The following is an 18,406-nucleotide window of genomic DNA, read 5'->3' as shown; positions in this document are numbered from 1 at the left end:
GCTCGTAAGGATCATGTCGCAGAGCAGCATTCACGTTGAGTACATGGCGGGAAGTCAGCCGTAAAGCTTTCTGTCCTGATAGAAGATTTCTCGCGTTGGTCTCGAGGACTACCGGACGAAGAGCCCAGTTCGCTGTTTTACGTTTATGTGCATGAATTGGAATCGTTAGCGTTAATCAAATACAGAGGCTTGTTTCTCAGGAAATGATTAAGCTTTTTACATATAAGCAACAAACAGATACGAGAAATTCAACTTTTGAGAGGCCGCCTCCTTGCAGCCATATTTATCTCCCGGCCGACAATAACCAACGGCGTAAGCGGACATCGCCCAATCTTCTTCACATATCTGCTCTAACAAGGAATTCAAAGACAAGTAACAAAAACAAACCGACTATAATGAGCACTTCATATAGAGTGTCTGCGACTTCACAAAACAAAAGCTGAATCGGTATTCTAGGGCATGCAATCAAATTGCGCTGTCGCATAGATTTGTAGCATTTGCGGTCCATAAAAAATATGGATTGTTTACCTAATGCTACGTGAATCGCGAACTTCGAATCTTTCAGCACACCGTGAATCTGCATCGCGTACTCGACTTCTTGAAGCCCCTGTGCGTGCGATTGTGGTACTTCACCTACTGCAGTTTCAACTCCTCCGAGTACAATGCCATGTAAAAACCGGCAAAATTTTCTGCCAACGTCACCAGGATACAAGGCCTACCTGCCGCTACCGTGATGTCATGAGATAAAGGCAGATGGTTTCCCCAAGTGCTCGGCAGTGGATAGAGAATCGGAAAAATTTCTTGGTGTGTGTCTGCGAGATCTCTAATCGCACGCGTCACTTTGCTTGTTAATGAAGTCTCTTAAAAGCGCGGAAGAATTTTACAGAATTTGAATCCAGTTCAGTGTTTTTGTGGCCATGTAAAAGCTGCTGATGACGTATTTTCGATCAGCGCAGCGAATGGCGGGAATAAAACTTGGCGCACACTAAATTACTTTTGGTAAATTAAGGCAGCTCACTGAATAATTATCACCTCATAATAGGGTCATGCCCGACAGTGTTCATCCGACCCATCTTGGGAACAGAGTAATTTTGCCAATTGAACATATCTTAATGCCGATTGCCTGAAAAAAAAAAGACATTTTGAAACTCCGCTAACCTTGAACAGATATGCTGTGACGTATGTGCTAGTACAAATAAAAATAAACAATAAAAGTTCCTAATGATGCTACCTTTGCAAGCAGCACAGGGGGTAATTGCTGCGAAACATTAATTATAATGGTGACGGAGAAAGTAAACGTACAAGCCGAACGCGAAAGCATTATTCTGTGTGAGAGGGCGCGGAATGGGGCAGGTATTTCTACTGTGGAGTGCTTCGGTGCGTTGATGACAATCATTATATCTTTCTAATTACAAATAATTTTTCTTTATCGATTAACCAGAAGGTGCGCATTGTTCTGTTCAACAGTGGTGGAACTTGCTAGCTCCGTTTCTTACACACCACAGAGATGATTAAAAACTCCTGACCCATTCGAACCGTTCCGCAGTATCAGTTCTGACTTACATTTTGTGCTCGCTGATACTTGGGCCTGCGAACACAAAGTCAACTACCTGACTCTGGCGCCGCACCCAGCGCGCCTGCGCCGACTATTTACAGAGGCAACTTATGTCCGATTAAACATGCTCAATCAGTCGAAGAAAAATGAATGTACAAAAATGCTCGGGTGGCGCCCGGTGCGTGGCCGAAAGAAAAAGAAAGATATGATATGGGATAAACGCGTTATAAGAGCTTCTTCGCCTGAAAAACTTGAAAATTGGCTATCATGCCGTTATTGTGATAGAGGTCACCAGCTTACTATGGCAATTTGTTTCTGTGCAGTAATTGTTGTGACCATGTAAATATCGAGACGGTTCTTTAGCGCTTGTCACAGTTACCTTTTGTTTTCGCTCTCCTAACAATAGTGCCCCATTATTGCTTAATAATATTAAATTTCGATGTGGTGTTTATTTTCTGTTTTAATAGTGCATTTGTAGTGCAAACTTTATTCCTGTACAAGGTGAAATAATGAAGAAAGGACTGTGGATTGGACATGTTATTCGAATAGGAAATTAACGACAGCTTTTCGCGGCAGCAGTTTGGATTCTAAAAGGACCATGTGCTGAAGTATGGCAGGTAGTCAGGTGAGGAGGTCAGTTTACGAAATTAGCCAAAATACAACGGCAACAGCTCGCGCACGGAAAGGCGGGTTGCAGACTGATTGGAGAGATCATGTCCTGGAGCGCAGGAGACATGAGTCACGATAAATTTGATTGCTTGCAGCGCTTTTTTGTTCATGTATTTTGGTACTACACTTGTGAAACAAAGAAAAAAAATGGTGCATAGACAAAAATTCTATGAGTGCCATGGCACGTGATTTGGGTAAAAAAATACAGACAGCACCATGCGAGCGAATATTTTCTGCCGGCAATTGTGCCACGTAGACCACAGGATATAGATGACAAAAATAATCAAAAGAAATTGAGCTACTAAATAATTCCTCCCTTTAACTTCCGTTGACGATTGCATACTCCATGGCAGGTGTCTCATAGCAAGCCACGAGGTCACGGCCGTGAAACCGGCGGCTTTTGCTGTCCCGTGCCTGCGTTGTTTTTCTCACATGTGGAATGTATAGCACAGCTGGTGCTTCCTGTCTCGTAGGCTCGGAGAGAGATTGTTTTTTCCTCCGCGCATGTGTGATCCCCACTAGTACACTTTAGCCGCGACAACTGGCACACGTGAACGTAAGCACATCTCGTACTCCTTTACAGGCTATTAGTAGAGTTACGCGTTTAGTGCCCGAGTTTACCTTTTTAGAAAAATAGCCTTTAATGAATACCTTTGAAAGTAAACATAATGTGATAAACCAGTGACATTTATGGAAAGCCATACAGACTGCCCTTTCACATTTGAATTCCTCGTACATTTAGTGAATATAGACTACATGTGTTCGAACGCAGGCAGTGGAAATTACTAGAAATTAAAGAACGCCAGTGACATGCTGGAGCGTGGCGAATGAGGATGCAGCTGCAAATCTACTCGAGCTTCGCCCATAAAGTCATGCCGGAATGATTTGTCACAACTTGGTATCAGACTTGTAGACAGTCACTCTGAGCTTGCACCTAAACCTCAAAACCAGCAAATAAACCAACAACCTTAGTAGGTTTGATATGGTTTATGAGATTTGGTGGTCCAAAGCTGCTCAGTCTACGAGAGACGTCGTAGACGTGGGCTCAGGGCAATTTGCACTATGCAGGCATCATCACCGTGCACTGCCATCGCACAGTACGAGGACCAATAGCATTTCGCCTCCATCCAAATTCGACCGCCGTGGCCATAGTGGAACGCGCGTGTTTCTTGTCAGCATCCGAGCAGCAAAACCTCAGAGCCACCGCGGAACCTTAGCAGGATGTTGGGTTCTAATATCTGCAGGTCTTCAAATATCCACCTCAATGGAGCGAACAACTCCTTACTTTTGTAGTTTTGTGATGCAATTCAGGCTTTATTGATTGTTTTTTCAACTTGTGTTTGCTTCATTTTCCCCGAATGGATCTGTTTGCGCATCATGTGCTATGGCTACGAAATCCTCTGTGTAGCAGGAAAGGAGCTCACACCCATGACACCTCTGAAATCCTTCCCGACATGCTTGTCTTCATTAATGCACTGTTTTAATCTACATCAGCTTCCGCGTACAGCCTAGAGGATGTGAATATTTTATCTGACCTTGTGTTTGTATTCTAAACGTTCTCTTCTCTTGCCATTGTGAGGAGGCGCACTTGAGCGTTCATTTTTCAGAATGACACACTCGGAGGTGGAAACTCTGCCGGAGGTGCTCGAGCAACCTGACGTGTACGACAGAAACGCCCATCGCCACGAAAAAGCAGTGGCCGAAATCCTGGACACGTTTCACAAAGCGTTCAGGCCTTGCGAAAACGAGCTGCAACAATCCATTGACGTCGAATGCGGTCCCGGAGGTTTCAAGCAAGGGCATGCTTACCACCCAGTTTAAGCTTAAGCGAACGCCTAACTGCTCGGACAACTAGCATTTGGAGTTGACCACTACTCGCCAATAATTACTTTTCTCATACTTTAGTCACAACTTAATGTTTATGCTGGTGATACCGTCTTCTAAGCGATTCAGATAGTTAGAAGTAAGCAAATCAAACCTCCCGCAAGGTTAGCGTTTTGGATTAGAGTTCTTTATTAATACTGATGTAGTGAGACAATACCATGCAGCTATGGTAAATGATTTTCAAATTTATGGTGTGCTCTAAATACAATTCTACGAATTCCTGGACGTATTATAAGTCATCATCATCATCAGCCTGACTACGCCCACTGCAGAGCGAAGGCCTCTCCCATGTATCTCAAATTAACCCTGACACGGTGGATAATTTTACCCCGCATTTATTCGCACAAGGCAAAAAACAAAAAAAATGAAAGTGAAAGCGAAGCCTGGCACGGCAATGGCTAAAAGGCACTCCACGCGTTGGTAGACTCCTCCTACCTTCAGCGTTGACTTCAAAAAAAAAAGGCGGGAGCCGGGACTTTTAATCCAATTTAAATTAGAGAAATCGGCCGCCCAGGACAACAACTCAAATTCTCTAAGAATGCTTAGAACATGTACGTGGAGCTCCCGCGGTAAAAAGATGAGTTCAGATTCTTCTTCTGTGCACCTTTAAGGCGTATTTCAGCGTTTGCCACATATGCTCGCGCCAGAACACTATTAAACCTTCAAGGTGCTCTCATCTGGATTGCATTGTCTAACGACGCGTCTAGCATGGCATCTTTTTTTCATTTTCATGAACCAATATTTATTCCACGCATAATACAAACAGATGTATTGTCACATCTCTGCGAATAGTTGTTGCCCTGTTCTTGTTTCCGATCATTGACGGTTCTGACGTCAACATTTAGTGTCTTTGTGGGGTTTCTGCAAGCAAATTTGTATGGCACGTTTAAATTTGTGGCGGACCGAGTTTTCAAAACTATTGCTACTTGACTCGTAGAACACTTCAATGAAATAAGAAATGATTTATCTCTCTCTCTCTCTCTCTCTTGCGGATTGGAAAATGAAGCCGCTACCTTCATACGCATTGTATATCACGACTGAGAAGGCGTGTCGTCTGCTTTACTCATGGAACGCATGCGGAGCTGTAATAATAATAATAATAATTGGTTTGGGGGGAAAGGAAATGGCGCAGTATCTGTCTCATATATCGTTGGACACCTGAACCGCGATGTAAGGGAAGGGATAAGGGAGGGAGTGAAAGAAGAAAGGAAGAAAGAGGTGCCGTAGTGGAGGGCTCCGGGCTAATTTAAACCACCTGGGGATCTTTAACGTGCACTCACATCGCACAGCAAACGGGCGCCTTAGCGTTTTGCCTCCATAAAAACGCAGCCGCCGCGGTCGTGTTCGAACCCGGGAACTCCTTATCAGTAGCCGAGCGCCTTAACCACTGAGCCACCGCGGCGGGTCATGCGGAGCTGCTGAATATGAAATCAGTTCCCATCTGCCATTCCAACATGCTTGCTCGAATTCAAGGCCAATAACGCTTGGAAACTCTCGTTCGCTCAAAGTAGTTTTCTGTCTGTAATTACTCTTTTTTTTTCTTCTACCATCGCTCTGTGCATAATATTGCCTATATTTTGCAAACAAGCACTTAAGCTTCTGCTACCAACCGCTTTATCAATCTCGCGTTTTAATTAACTGCTGTCCCAACTTTTTATGTTCTTTCACTTTTTGCTAGAAAGCCATGCACGCAATCCAATCAGCAAAGTTTTTTTGTTCTTCTTGAATTATTTGTTTATACAGGACGCATTCAGATGCTATGGCACGCCATTGCCCTTGTCGATATTTCTTTCCAGCTGCTTTGAAACCGGCTGACAGTTGTCAATTGAGATGGCACCCAGGCGAAAGTGGGCTAGCCTCAAGCATAGCCGCAGTGAAGCGGTAGCATCTGTTCAGACAGTACTCTCCAATGGCGTCCTGTTGAAATGTGCATCACGTGCACTTGGATAGTAATCAAATATGCCGACGATATCTCGACCAGCTTTTCTAAAGAGCAAATGTACTTTTATTTTTGACAATTTTATGAGATATGCAACAGGTGCTAAGTTTCGAATTCCAGGCTTGTGGACTGAGGCCCGCAGATTGCCAAGCGAGTGAAGTATACTGGCAGATTTCCCTTAGGCGGCTTCAAGTCTTAGCAGCAGTTTTCTCCTTCACTCCGCGTAGTTTGCTTATGAACAATCACTCGTTTAGAGAAGATGATCGGCTCCCGCGTGTACTAGACAGAACGTCAATGTCTTGCCGTGCCAGAATGGAAACGGGATCATTTAGGAACTTATACAGTTGTGGCGTTTCAACTTAGCATTTTATTGTATAGGGTGTCGCTGTTAACTTTTGATATTGTTTAAGAATATAAAAAAATGAAATGAAAATTGGTTTTGGGGGACAGGAAATGGCACGGTATCTGCCTCACATTACGGCGGACACCTGAACCGCGCCGTAAGGGAAGGCATAATTGAGGGACTGATAGAAGAACGAGGCGCCGTAGTGGAGGGCTCCTGACTAATTTCGACCACCTGGGGATCTTTAACGTGCACTCACATCGGACAGCACACGGGCGCCTTTGCTTTTCGCCTCCATCGAAACGCGACCGCCGAAGTCGGTCTCGAACCCGGGTTCTCCGATCAGCAGGTGACCGCCTCTGAGCCACCGCGGCGGAATTTAAAAATAAGCCGAGGGACTCGAAGACGACGTGCCAAATGCATTTCGCTGGCTATTGTATGCAGCAAGTCACTGGTTTTTGTAATCTACTTAATTGTACAATTAGTCGAGATTAATTAACCAACTTCGGAATCAACAACGCTAGTCAAAAAATTCTAATCTTAAAGTTGCAGAACGCTCCGGAAAACAAAACATCCGACTGCGCAGTTTCAAACTTTGTAGCTATTACGTACAAAAAATACCACGTGATATGTCTTCTTGTATATCGTGATTGCAGTGCTCTCAAAAATTCCGCGTACAAGCGAAAAATCATTTAGCCGGGTGTTCTGCCAATTAAAAGGCCACAGGGCAGCGACGCAGCAGCTGGCTGTGCGATTTCCGCCAGCAGTATGCTTACCTTGCGGCGACCGGTTCATGATACAGATAAGCAGACGCAGCACATATTGCTTCATCATCATCATCATCAGCCTAACTACACCCGCTGCAGGGCAAAGGCCTCTCCCATGTCTCTCCAATTAACACTGTCCTTTGCCAGCTGCGCCAACCGTATGCCGGCAAACTTCCTAATGTCATCCGCCCACCTAACTTTCTGCCGGCCCCTGCTACGCTTGCCTTCTTTTGGAATTCACTCTGTTGCCCTTAAGAACCAGCGGATACCTTGCCTTCGCAGTACATGCCCTGCCCAAGCCCATTGCTTCCTCTTGATTTCTACTAGGATGTCATTAACACGCGTTTGTTACCTCACCCACTGTGCCCGCTTCCGGTCTCTTAACGTTACACCTATCATTTTCCTTTACACGGCGCGCTGTGTGGTCCTTAACTTAAGCTGATCCCTTTTCGTTACCCTCCATGTTTCTGCCCCGTAGGTGAGTACCGGTAAGATACAGCGTTGTACACATTTCTCTTGAGGAATATTGGTAACCTGCTAATTCATGATCTGAGAAAACCGGCCATATGCGCTCCACTCCATTCTTATCCTTCTAGTTATTTCCATCTAATGATCCGGATAAGTTGTCACTACCTGCCCCAAGTAGACTTATTCCTTTACCACTTCCAGCACGTCGTTACCAATTGTGAACTGCTGTTTCCTTCCTAGACTGTTGAACATTACTTTGGCTCTCTGCACGTTAATTTTTAGACACACCGTTCTGCTCTGCCTGTCTAACTCATTTATCATTCTTTGAAGCCCATCTCCTGAGTGATTTGGCAAGGAATGTCATCAAGGAATCGCAAATTACTTAGGTATTCTCCATGAACTCTTATCCCCAACTGTTCCCAAGTCAGGCCTCGGAATACCTGCTGTAAACAGACGGAGAATAGCATTGGCGAGATAGTGTCTCCTTGCCTGACGCCCTTCTTTATTGGAATTTTATTGCCGACTTTATGGAGGACTATGGTAGCTGTACGGTTCCTATGTATATCTTCCAGTATATTGACATAAGGCTCATCTACTCCCTGATTCCGCAATGCCCGAGTGACTGCTGAGGTTTCCAATATACTTTCTCATAATCAATGAAGGCTATATATAGGGGTTCCTGATATTCTGCGCATTTCTCTATCATCTGATTGATAGTGTGAATATGATCTATTGTGGAATACCCTTTACGAAAGCCGGCCTGATCATTTGGTTCATTAAAGTCTAAGGTTGCCCTGACTCTATTAGCGATTACCTTAGTAAATACCTTGTAGACAACGGACAATAAGCTCATTGGTCGGCAGTTTTTCAAATCATTTGCATCTCCTTTCTCATTAATTAAGAATATATTTGCGTTCTTCCAAGCTTCTGGTACGGTCGAGTTCATGAGGCATTGTGTATACAGGGTGGCTAGTTTTTCTAGCAGAATCTTCCCTCCATCTTTCAACAGATCTGCTGTTACTAGATCCTCACCGGCTGCTTTTCCCCTTTGCATTGCTCCTAAGGCTTTCTTTGTTTCCTCTTTCGTTACTGGCAGGATGACCCATTGCTGTGCGCTACTGTCATTAACGTTCTAATTACACTGGCAACTGTATAGATTTGTGTAGAACTTTTGGACTACATAAACTAACTTATACATATTGCTAATGACATTGCCCTCCTTGTCTCTTAAACCATACATCAGGTTTTTACCTATTCCTAGTTTCCTCTTCCCCGCTTTTAGGCTACCTCCGTTCTTTAGAGCATGCTCGATTCTCTCCATAATAAACTTCCTTTTGTCGGCTACCTAGCGCTTATTTATTAACTTCGATAGCTCTGCTAGTTCTATTCTTTTTAGATTCCCTCGTGCTTTGACGTTTCTTAAAGAGATCTTTCGTCTCCTCAGATAGCTTACCGGTATCCTGTCGAACCGCCCTACCACTTACTTCTACTGCACACTCCGTAATGATAGCTGTCAGATTATCATTCATTGTATCAACAATAATATCATCTTCCTCAGTTAAAGCTGAATATCTGTTCTGCAGCGATATCCTGAATTCTTCTATTTTCCCTCTTACCGCTAGCTCGCTAATGGACTTCCTCTTAACTAGCTTTTTCTGTTCACTCTTCTAGTCTAAGCTAATTCCAGACCTTACCATTCTGTGGTCGCTACAGCGCACCTTTCCGAGGACCTCCACATCCTGCAAGATACAAGGGGAGCGCATAGTATGAAGTCAATTTCATTTTTAGTCTCACCATTAGGGCTCTTACAGGTCCACTTCATGTTCTCTCGTTTGCGGAAGAAGGTATTCATGATGCGTGAGTTATTTCTATCTGCGAACTCCACTCATACTCTCCCCTGCTATTCCTAGAACCTATCCCATAGTAGCCTGCGCCTGGTCACCAGCCTGCTTCTTACCCACTGTCGCATTGAAGCCGCCCATCAATGCAGTGAACTGTCTTTTTACTTTGTTCATTGCCGATTAAACGTCTTCTTAGAAGCTTTCAACAGTCTGGTCATCATTACTAGATGTTGGCGCGTAGGCCTGCACCACCTTCAGCCTGTAGCTCTTCTTAAGCCTAATTATCATAGGTGCCACACTTTTGTTAATAATATAGAACTCCTCTACGTTGCCAGCTATATCCTGATTAGTGAGGAATCCCACACCTAGTTCTCGTCTATCCACTAATCCGCGATAACACAGTATGTGCCCGTCCTTTAGTACTGTCGTCCTAACTTCACTAAGCCCTATGACATCCCATTTAACGCCCGCTAGTTCCTCGAACAGCACTGCTAGGCTAGCCTCACTAGATAAGGCTCTAACGTTAAACGTTGTCAGGTTCAGATTCCAATGGCGGCCTGTCCGGAGCCAGAGATTCTGAGCACCCTCCGCTTGCGCTGGCGTAACTCGCACAGCCACCACCTGCATCGCTGCCCTGTGGCCTTTTAAGCGGCACGACACCAGGCTCAATGAGCTCCTTGTTTGTAGGCCGAACGTTTGAGAGTTCTGCAATTGCGGCCCGCAAGCCATCATATCAAATGGCATTTCTTTTTCGTTTCGTACACACCTGCAGTCACACCTGCAGTGTGCGAAAAAAAACTGATACGTAATAGATGGATAGTTAGAGAAACTCTGTAATTGGACGTTTTCAGAACGTTCTGCAATTTTGTGCTTAGAATTTCCTGCCTAACTTCTTTGCTTGCGTAGTTGCTGAATTAATTTCGACTAATGATGTAATTAAGCAGAAACGAAAGACAGTGCGATTTGCACCATACAGTAGCCAGCAACATGCATTTGGCCGCGTTGTCTTATGGGGCCGCGGCATATTTTTAAACCATGGCTAAAGTTAGCTGGCACATCCTGTATATAGCGCAGCTACCTAGCATGAAAGCCGTAGCCAGGATTTCATACAGGCCGAATGTAACAATAGTCTGGATAAAAATCCGTGGAGCACACTAAAGGATCTCAGACTGTACAGCTTAATGTCCTTCATTGCTGCCTACTAACAGGAGGAGGGATGCAGTTTTAAACCATAAAGATTACCACACGAGAAAGAGAACCAATAATATTCGCCAAAGTGGTCGACACAGTCTACTGACACCACCACATTTTATCTGGTGGCAAACCCCGTAAGTGGTCTGAATTTAGCTTTACTGACTGCAAAATTGAAAGCCCGCTGGCACTGTCCTGTAAAAGCATCTAGAAAATTTTACGGCACCCAGGAGTGGTCAATTTTTCTGGTGTCCCCTCAAATATTTTATTTCTACACTGCTTCGTTTCTGCACATTTACTGCCATCGCGGAGTGAATGGGTTTAGCTGATCAAGTGCAGTTCTGCAATTGTTATTACAGGATGCCCGGATCGCAAGAGAACACCCCGCAGAAAACGGAAGCCGCTGCCGTTGTACAAGAAAGAGAGGACATTTTTGTCGAAAATGCCGACCGTCACGCGGAAGTCGTCGCGCAACTTCTTGACACGTTTCACCTGGCGGCCCACTGCGATGCTGGCGTTGGGCAACAGTTTATAGACGTAGGGTGTGGCCCAGGAAACCTCACGCTCCAGTAAGTATGCTTCTGTTTTCCTCTAGAAACTTTTTTCCAAGACCCAAATAGTCCCGCCAGCAAGCCTCGTTGCTTGTGCATTACACAGTTCTAGCTGTGCGTAGGCAAGTGCTTGTGTACGCAAAGTGCTACGGCGCTGTGTGCGTTACGCTGTCAGAAGTATAGTTTCAGTTGGCCGTGCCGTAGCGTCCCTCACGCGCACGCATAAACGGTGGCGCCATCTAGTGGCACTGCATTTAGTTAGGCGTAGGAGGTTGAAAACTGCCAAATTATCTGTAAAACAGGGGTTAGTTATCGCTTATACCGCTACGTGTGGGCAAGAGGAGGCAAAATAAAAGCGAACCGCTACCATTTCAGCGAGCTATTGCGTCGGAGAATCCAGCGGCGACATGTATTTATTCCGAAGCGTGCGAGAAGGGCGCCGCCACCTTGTCAACGTTAACCACGCAAGCCACGCAACGCAAAGTCCGCTGGCTAGCGTACGTACGCAAGACGCAGGGCTTGCGCTTGCGTTCTGCGCATGCGCACTACTGACCCCGAGAACTCTTTGCGTAAGCTAAGCCGTTGCGTACGCACAGCTAAAACTGTCTATTATCTTCTTACTACAATGACGGAAATGACTACAATTTTCAACACAGGAAGGAGGGAAGGAAGGAAGGAAGGAAGGAAGGAAGGAAGGAAGGAAGGAAGGAAGGAAGGAAGGAAGGAAGGGAAGGAAGGAAGGAAGGAAGGAAGGAAGGAAGGAAGGAAGGAAGGAAGGAAGGAAGGAAAACGTTTATTGAGCTCTAGAGAGTAGGTGAGCAATTTGGCGGAATCGGATGGTTTCTTCCATCTTCTTAGCAATGGTCGTCTGCCCCTAGTCCAAGGCTGCGCTGGATGCCGCTGCCAGCTGTGCTCGCCGGATCAGCCCAAGTTGGACGTCCTGACGGTCGCTGGAGAGCATTCCTTCCAGTGCTCCGCACTCGGGTTTGGTATTTTCGGTGCCACCTCTATTTTCTGGCAGGCCTACGTAATGTGATAGAGCGTGGGTGTTTCGTGGCACCATGGGCATTTGTCTGTGTATTGTGTGGGTTGTATTTTGTTGAGTGTATTTAGATTCGGGTATGAGCCCGTCTGTAGCAGCCTCCAGGCGACGGCGTCTTCCCTGGAGAGAGATTTATGTGGTGGGGGGTACCGTTTCCTGCAGCCCTTGTAGTGAAACGACCGGAAGAACGAACGAAACACTCCCGGGAATTTTCCACCGACCGCTCAAGGTGACCTCGGCGGAAAAACCCTGGGCAATGCTCCGCCGGCAGCTGGCGCGACAGCTGCCGCTACTTCGAACAGCGACGGGAAGGGAGCGCCGCGGCGGCCTAGGCCGAGGCTGCCACCACTCCCCAAAGACGATTTCAAGATCATTCTGCGACCGAAGGGACTTGCAGTCAAGTCGCTCCAGACTCATCAAGTAGCCCGCGCCGTAGCGGTAGCATGCAACCACCAATGTAAAGGAGAATATCTGATCAACAGGCTTCGCACCGGTTCCAACATCATAATAGTGAGCACGGCAAGCGAGATGGCCGCCCAACACGTGAGACGCATAGTAATAATTGGTTTTTGGGGGGGAAAGGAAATGGCGCAGTATCTGTCTTATTTATCGTTGGACACCTGAACCGCGCCATAAGGGAAGGGATAAAGGAGGGAGTAAAAGAAGAAAGGAAGAGAGAGGTGCCGTAGTGGAGGGCTCCGGAATAATTTCGACCACCTGGGGATCTTTAACGTGCACTGACATCGCACAGCACACGGGCACCTTAGCGTTTTTCCTCCATAAAAACGCAGCCACCGCGGTCGGGTTCGAACCCGGGAACTCCGGATCAGTAGTCGAGCGCCCTAACCACTGAGCCACCGCGGCGGGTGAGACGCATTTCCAGTCTCACTTTTGGGGAAAGCTCATACGAAGTAAATGCTTACGTGGCACTCCCGGAAGACACTCGCCGTGGTGTGATACACGGAGTGGACCCCGGGACATCGCCGGAAGAATTGAAAGCCAACCTACGAGTGCGCCCTCAAGGAGTTAAAATCCACAGCGCTCGAATGCTAGGACAATCCAAGTCGGCCGTCAGTTATGAAGGAATCTTTTGGTTGGGAACCTCTGAGAACTAGGCGCTTGCGCAGTAAATTAGAAACATTCAACCGCATCTGTTTCGATAAAACCGGGATTGATATAGCTGTGAATGTTCTCCTGCCACATTTTGTATCTGCAGGTTGTGATGACTCTTTCAAGCTACAAGAAATCAGATGTCAAACGAACGCTTATCAGAAATCCTTCTTTCCAGATCTCACACCTGTGTGGAACAAACTGCCTAAAACACGGTTGACTGCGCATCTGTGGCAACGTTTCATGCATTTATTCATAAATTGATATTTTCCAAGGATTTCATAATTCATTGTGCGCAAGTGTGTTCGAGTATTTGTTGCGTTTACGGCTGTTCCTTGTGTTGTTCGAATAGTACCATCGTCTGACTATTGCACTTGTAATTCTCGATATCGGTGTACATCCCCCCTTTTATGACTTCGAGCGCTAGGGGAATCCTTGAATAGAAATAATATAGTAAACGGACAGCTCAGCGCCCCGCATCAAGATGATCGCACACACAGAAATATGCTAAGAATAACGAATTACTTCTCAATAAACACATCCACTTTTTCTGAACAAAAAAATTAAGCCACGTGCGATCGTGACTCGAGGGGCATCTTTGCCGAGGAGCGTGTTAATATAGATTCCTAGGTCTTGCAGAAACAAGACACGCGTCTCCCGCACGGCCCACTTTCGGTCTCTGCGAGCACTGCCGATGACAGCGCCGCCCTCGGCAGGCCACGGTCGTGGTTAGCTACAAACACTCGCTAAAGACCGTAAAAGGCTAAAATATAGCGAGAGCAGGCAGTGAGGAGCCATCGGCCAAAAGAAAATGAGCCAGAATCCGAGCACAGATCAATGACAGAACTGACGCTCATACCAAGTTTCATTGAATCAAATCAAAACTTGAGCAATGCATGCTGACACTTCAGAAGGTCTCAGTATCACAGACTGCATAATGAGGAAAACTTGCGGTGGGAGGAACTGGATATCTCTAAAATAATGGAGACTGGCTGAAAGCACTGGGCTATTTTGCAGTGAAATGTCTCCAGGTAGTAAACTAAACACAAGGGAATTGCCCTCGCAGAATTTAGCTTGGCCCCAATGTCTACTGAAAGTAACAATAGCCTGTATCCTGCTGTATCCATCGCTCGATGTCGCGCAGCTATAGAAAAGCGTTCGGCGAGCAACTTTCGAGATATCTCTGCTCCTGGACGTTTCAAACTTCGCTGTTTGGAGAATAGTTCTCTGGCGACTGTCATGCGCCATACGCGTAAGCGCGAAAGCGTTTTTGCTCTGAGGAAGCGCGTCTTCAACAAGGCAAACAACCCTCTCGACTCTTTTCAACCTTTTTTTTCGGTTGTTCCTAACCACCGATGACGCTGGCAACACAATCGATACAAAATTAATGCATCAGTAATCCAGCCTAGTTGCCGAGAATCCGCATGGAAATAACTTTCTTTTTTTATAAATCATTTACGCCCCCGTGTGAGACAATCGACGCTATTTGGGGCGCAATCAGCACTTCGATGACGCCGCCGCGGTGGCTCAGTGGTTATGGCGCTCGGATGTCGCGATGACCAGATCGGACTGATACGGCGAGCTCAGCCGACGGCAGCATCCAGCGGAGCCCTGGTATAGGGAGAACCGACGGTTACGGAGATGGACTCATCTGAACCGCATAAAAGCACTTGCGCTAGAGGTCAATAAAGCTATCCTATCCTAGGCTGACCAGAAAGACAAGAGTTCCATTACGGCTGCGGCGGTCGAATTCTAGAGACCCGTGTAATGTGTGATGTCAGTGCACTCTTAAAAACCCCAGGTGGTCATAATATCCGGAGCCATTCGCTGCAGCGACCTTCATAGCCTTAGTCGATTTGGAACGTTAAACCCTATAATTTTTCAGAAACTAAGATGCCGTTCTTTTTTCCCATCAACTTTAGCTACTTGCTGCCGCGGCTGCCACCCTGCCGAAGACTTGTGGCCGTCGACCAGTCTCCTGTCTTGCTGAAAGCTGCCAAAGAAAAGTACTCGCATCCTAACATCGAGTACCTCCAGCTGGACATCCTCGATGATGTAGACGGGTTCGTACGCGAACAGGGCCAGTTCCAGCGGCTCTACTCGTTCGCCACGCTGCACTGGGTGAGGGACCAGCGGCGCGCCATGCGCCATATAGAAAAGCTGATGGCTCCAGGAGGAGAGTGCATGTTGCTCTTCAAGTGGACCGCCTACTTCATGCATCTCTACGACGCAATGACGAAGAGTCCACGCTGGGCGAAGTATAGCAACGTAGGTTGATTGACTTGTCTGTTTAGTGTACCGGTAGCTGTTAATGGCACCCCTTGTCCCGCCAGTCAAGCGTAGCTCTTCTTAGAACACCGGTGAGGGAAAGGACGAGGAGAGAGGAGAGGTAATAATAATTGGTTTGGGGGAACGGAAATGACGCAGTATCTGTCTCATATATCGTTGGACACCTGAACCGCGCCGGAAGGGAAGGGCTAAAGGAGGGAGTGAAAGAAGGCAGGAAGAAGGAGGTGCCGTAGTGGAGGGCTCCGGAATAATTTTGACCACCTGGGGATCTTTAACGTGCACTGACATCGCACAGCACACGGACGCCTTAGCGTTTTTCCTCCATAAAAACGCAGCTGCCGCGGTCGGGCTCGAACCCGGGAACTCCGGATCAGTAGTCGAGCACCCTAACCACTGAGCCACCGCGGCGGGTGGGACGAGAGGTGCCATCCTCGGAATTGGAACGACCTCATACGCGACTCCGTGTCCACCCGCAAGCCCACACTGATCCTCGCGCTTAGTTAAATCTTGGCCGTCAGTGGCTGACACCAGAACATTGTACAAAGGAGGCCTGAGCATTTCCTTCCCTCGCTAGATTTACGTCGCATATACTAGTCGGAGAATCCGGCCATTGCCTTCTAGAAACAAAACTCCTATGATCTTCTCCTGTGACGACACCTCACCTTCCAGGCTGACCATACTATGCCATGAATTAAGACCACGAGGCTCAAGAAGCGATTGCTGTAGAAGATCACAAGAAATGGCTGCCAAGGTCCTGGCGGTCGTCACTTTTTGCGTAGAGTTTGTTAATATGACTTAATAGGGAGGGTCGCAGGATTGCCGGAAAGGCGAGGTTCCGTACATGACTTGCCTATTTTTGGGTATAAAACGTGGATTCTACCTAAAGAGTAGCAGTCTTCTTGAGGAAAACTCGAAGAAATGCTGTGAAAGTTTCCATACCAGCCTAATATCCACAGCTAAGTGATGATGGCTCCACTCTCTTTTCTCCTCACCTTTTTATCCCCGCACCCCTTTCTCCCCATGCAAGGTAGCAAACCGGCTATTCTTCCGGCCAACCTCCTGCCTTTCTTCTTCATCCGCCTCCTTCAGTCGCATTAAATGTATCAAAGAAGTGAGAACGCAATATCGAAATAACTTGATCTGTGCGCAGAGGAGAGGATCGCGGCACAACTTTCAATTGCGAGTTACAATCCGTGCTTTTGGCGTAACATTATCCAAACCATACACGAGCCCTCGCTCTTCATGGAATTCCCGAGGTGGATGAAGTGCTCTTTAAGAAACTCGCGTAGACGGTGGCGCCAGCTTTCCGTCTAAGTTGTATTAGAAACTCTATGACTAATTGAGCTTTCTGGTCTAAATCCACCGCATGGTTGGTGAAACGAACAAGGTGCACTGACGTCGCCGGTTTTGGTTCCTAGAAGGTTCTGGGGTTAAACGAACGCAGTGCGGAGAAAGCAGGCGCTCGCACAATCTGAGCTCGAACCTGAGCACAGTTAAGTGATGATGGTTTCCGCGGACCTGAGGCGCTTGTTTTACTATGGCAAAGAAGCCAAGGACGGAGGGTTTACTCTCGTAAAAGTCTTCCTTGCGTCACAATAAAAGTAAATTTGAACAGCCTCTTTACTGTGTCGTGCGGAACGCGAATTCGCGACATGGTCCTCGCATATGAAAAAAAAATTTGTCCTCCGGCGCCCATTTCTTCGCGGCGCGTTGAACAAGTGGCAGCAATTGAGAATTCCTTTCGCTTCTGCGTTCGACTCTGCGGCCTGAATTGCCCTGAATATCGCAAAGCCTTAGTTTTCTCTTTTCCAACACACACCAAACTCTGATCCAAGTGCGCTGGAGGCTATTCCTCACGAAGGATTCAGGCCAGAAATTCTTCAATGCCAGCTGCATTTTCTAGTGTTCCACGTTTAAAACTGCTGTTGGAAGTTGGAGTCACGGTTGCAGTCAAAATTCCTAGCTAGATATGAAAGCCACATGGGAAGTCGTGAATTTTTGAATGAATGACAAATTACTCGGCACTAGTAATTATTCAGGTCAATATAGAAGAAATGATGTGCTCGGTATAACGTATCTTTCTTTTAACATGAAGTACTTGCGATGTTGCTTGCATCTGCAGACGTCAGGCGTAAAGTACAAAATCAACATGCCAAGATTTCTACTTCCTTAATACTCCAAGCTACGTTCGCGACGCGCTAATCAAATGTAACAAAGCAATAGAATATGCAGTTGAGCAGAATGAGTGCACATGCTCAATGAGGTCATTATGCAAGAAACGTATCCTGACCAACCATCCACGCAATGCAAATTAATCAATCACACATGCACATGTCACACATGGAGGGAAAAACAGTACATCAGTGGTTTATTCCACGCTTATTCTTTGAAATAAGGGGCTCTTAGCAACATGCTACCTATGATACACAGATGCTAGAAACAACTTTACAAAATGCGGGCACACTCACGCCCTAACAAATAGCGCTTACTAAACAAACAGCTAACCCTATCACAGGAATGCTTCACAAATTCGTATATTTTAAGAGTTCACTGCAAAAACCAATAAATCTGGAGATCTCCCGTCGGCAGGCTTACATTTGTTTGCTGTTATTGTAATTGCTATCGTGTAAAACCTTTCCGTTTGTTTTCTGTGGTAGTCTTGAAAACTCGATGCGAGCGATGGAAAGGCTTTAAAGCAAATATTTTGCTACGCATTGGAAGCATAGACCTTTGCCTTCAATATTAATGCAACAGGGC

At 46.3% G+C, this 18,406-nt stretch overlaps 1 protein-coding gene across 3 annotated transcripts in view; it reads left to right on the top strand.

Moving 5' to 3' along the window:
- The window catches only part of LOC144101769 (juvenile hormone acid O-methyltransferase-like), a 119,099-nt gene that overhangs the window by 77,100 nt on the left and 23,593 nt on the right, over nucleotides 1-18,406 (top strand). For all 3 annotated transcript variants that reach the window (XM_077634960.1, XM_077634962.1, XM_077634961.1), the window contains exons 4-5: nucleotides 11,017-11,226; nucleotides 15,283-15,628. In XM_077634960.1, coding sequence (XP_077491086.1) covers nucleotides 11,017-11,226; nucleotides 15,283-15,628 — 556 coding nt within the window. The remainder of the gene's footprint in view (nucleotides 1-11,016; nucleotides 11,227-15,282; nucleotides 15,629-18,406) is intronic.

Source organism: Amblyomma americanum, chromosome 8 (assembly GCF_052857255.1).
Source record: "Amblyomma americanum isolate KBUSLIRL-KWMA chromosome 8, ASM5285725v1, whole genome shotgun sequence".
NCBI lineage: Eukaryota > Metazoa > Arthropoda > Arachnida > Ixodida > Ixodidae > Amblyomma > Amblyomma americanum.
This window is presented reverse-complemented; position numbering and strand designations above follow the sequence as displayed.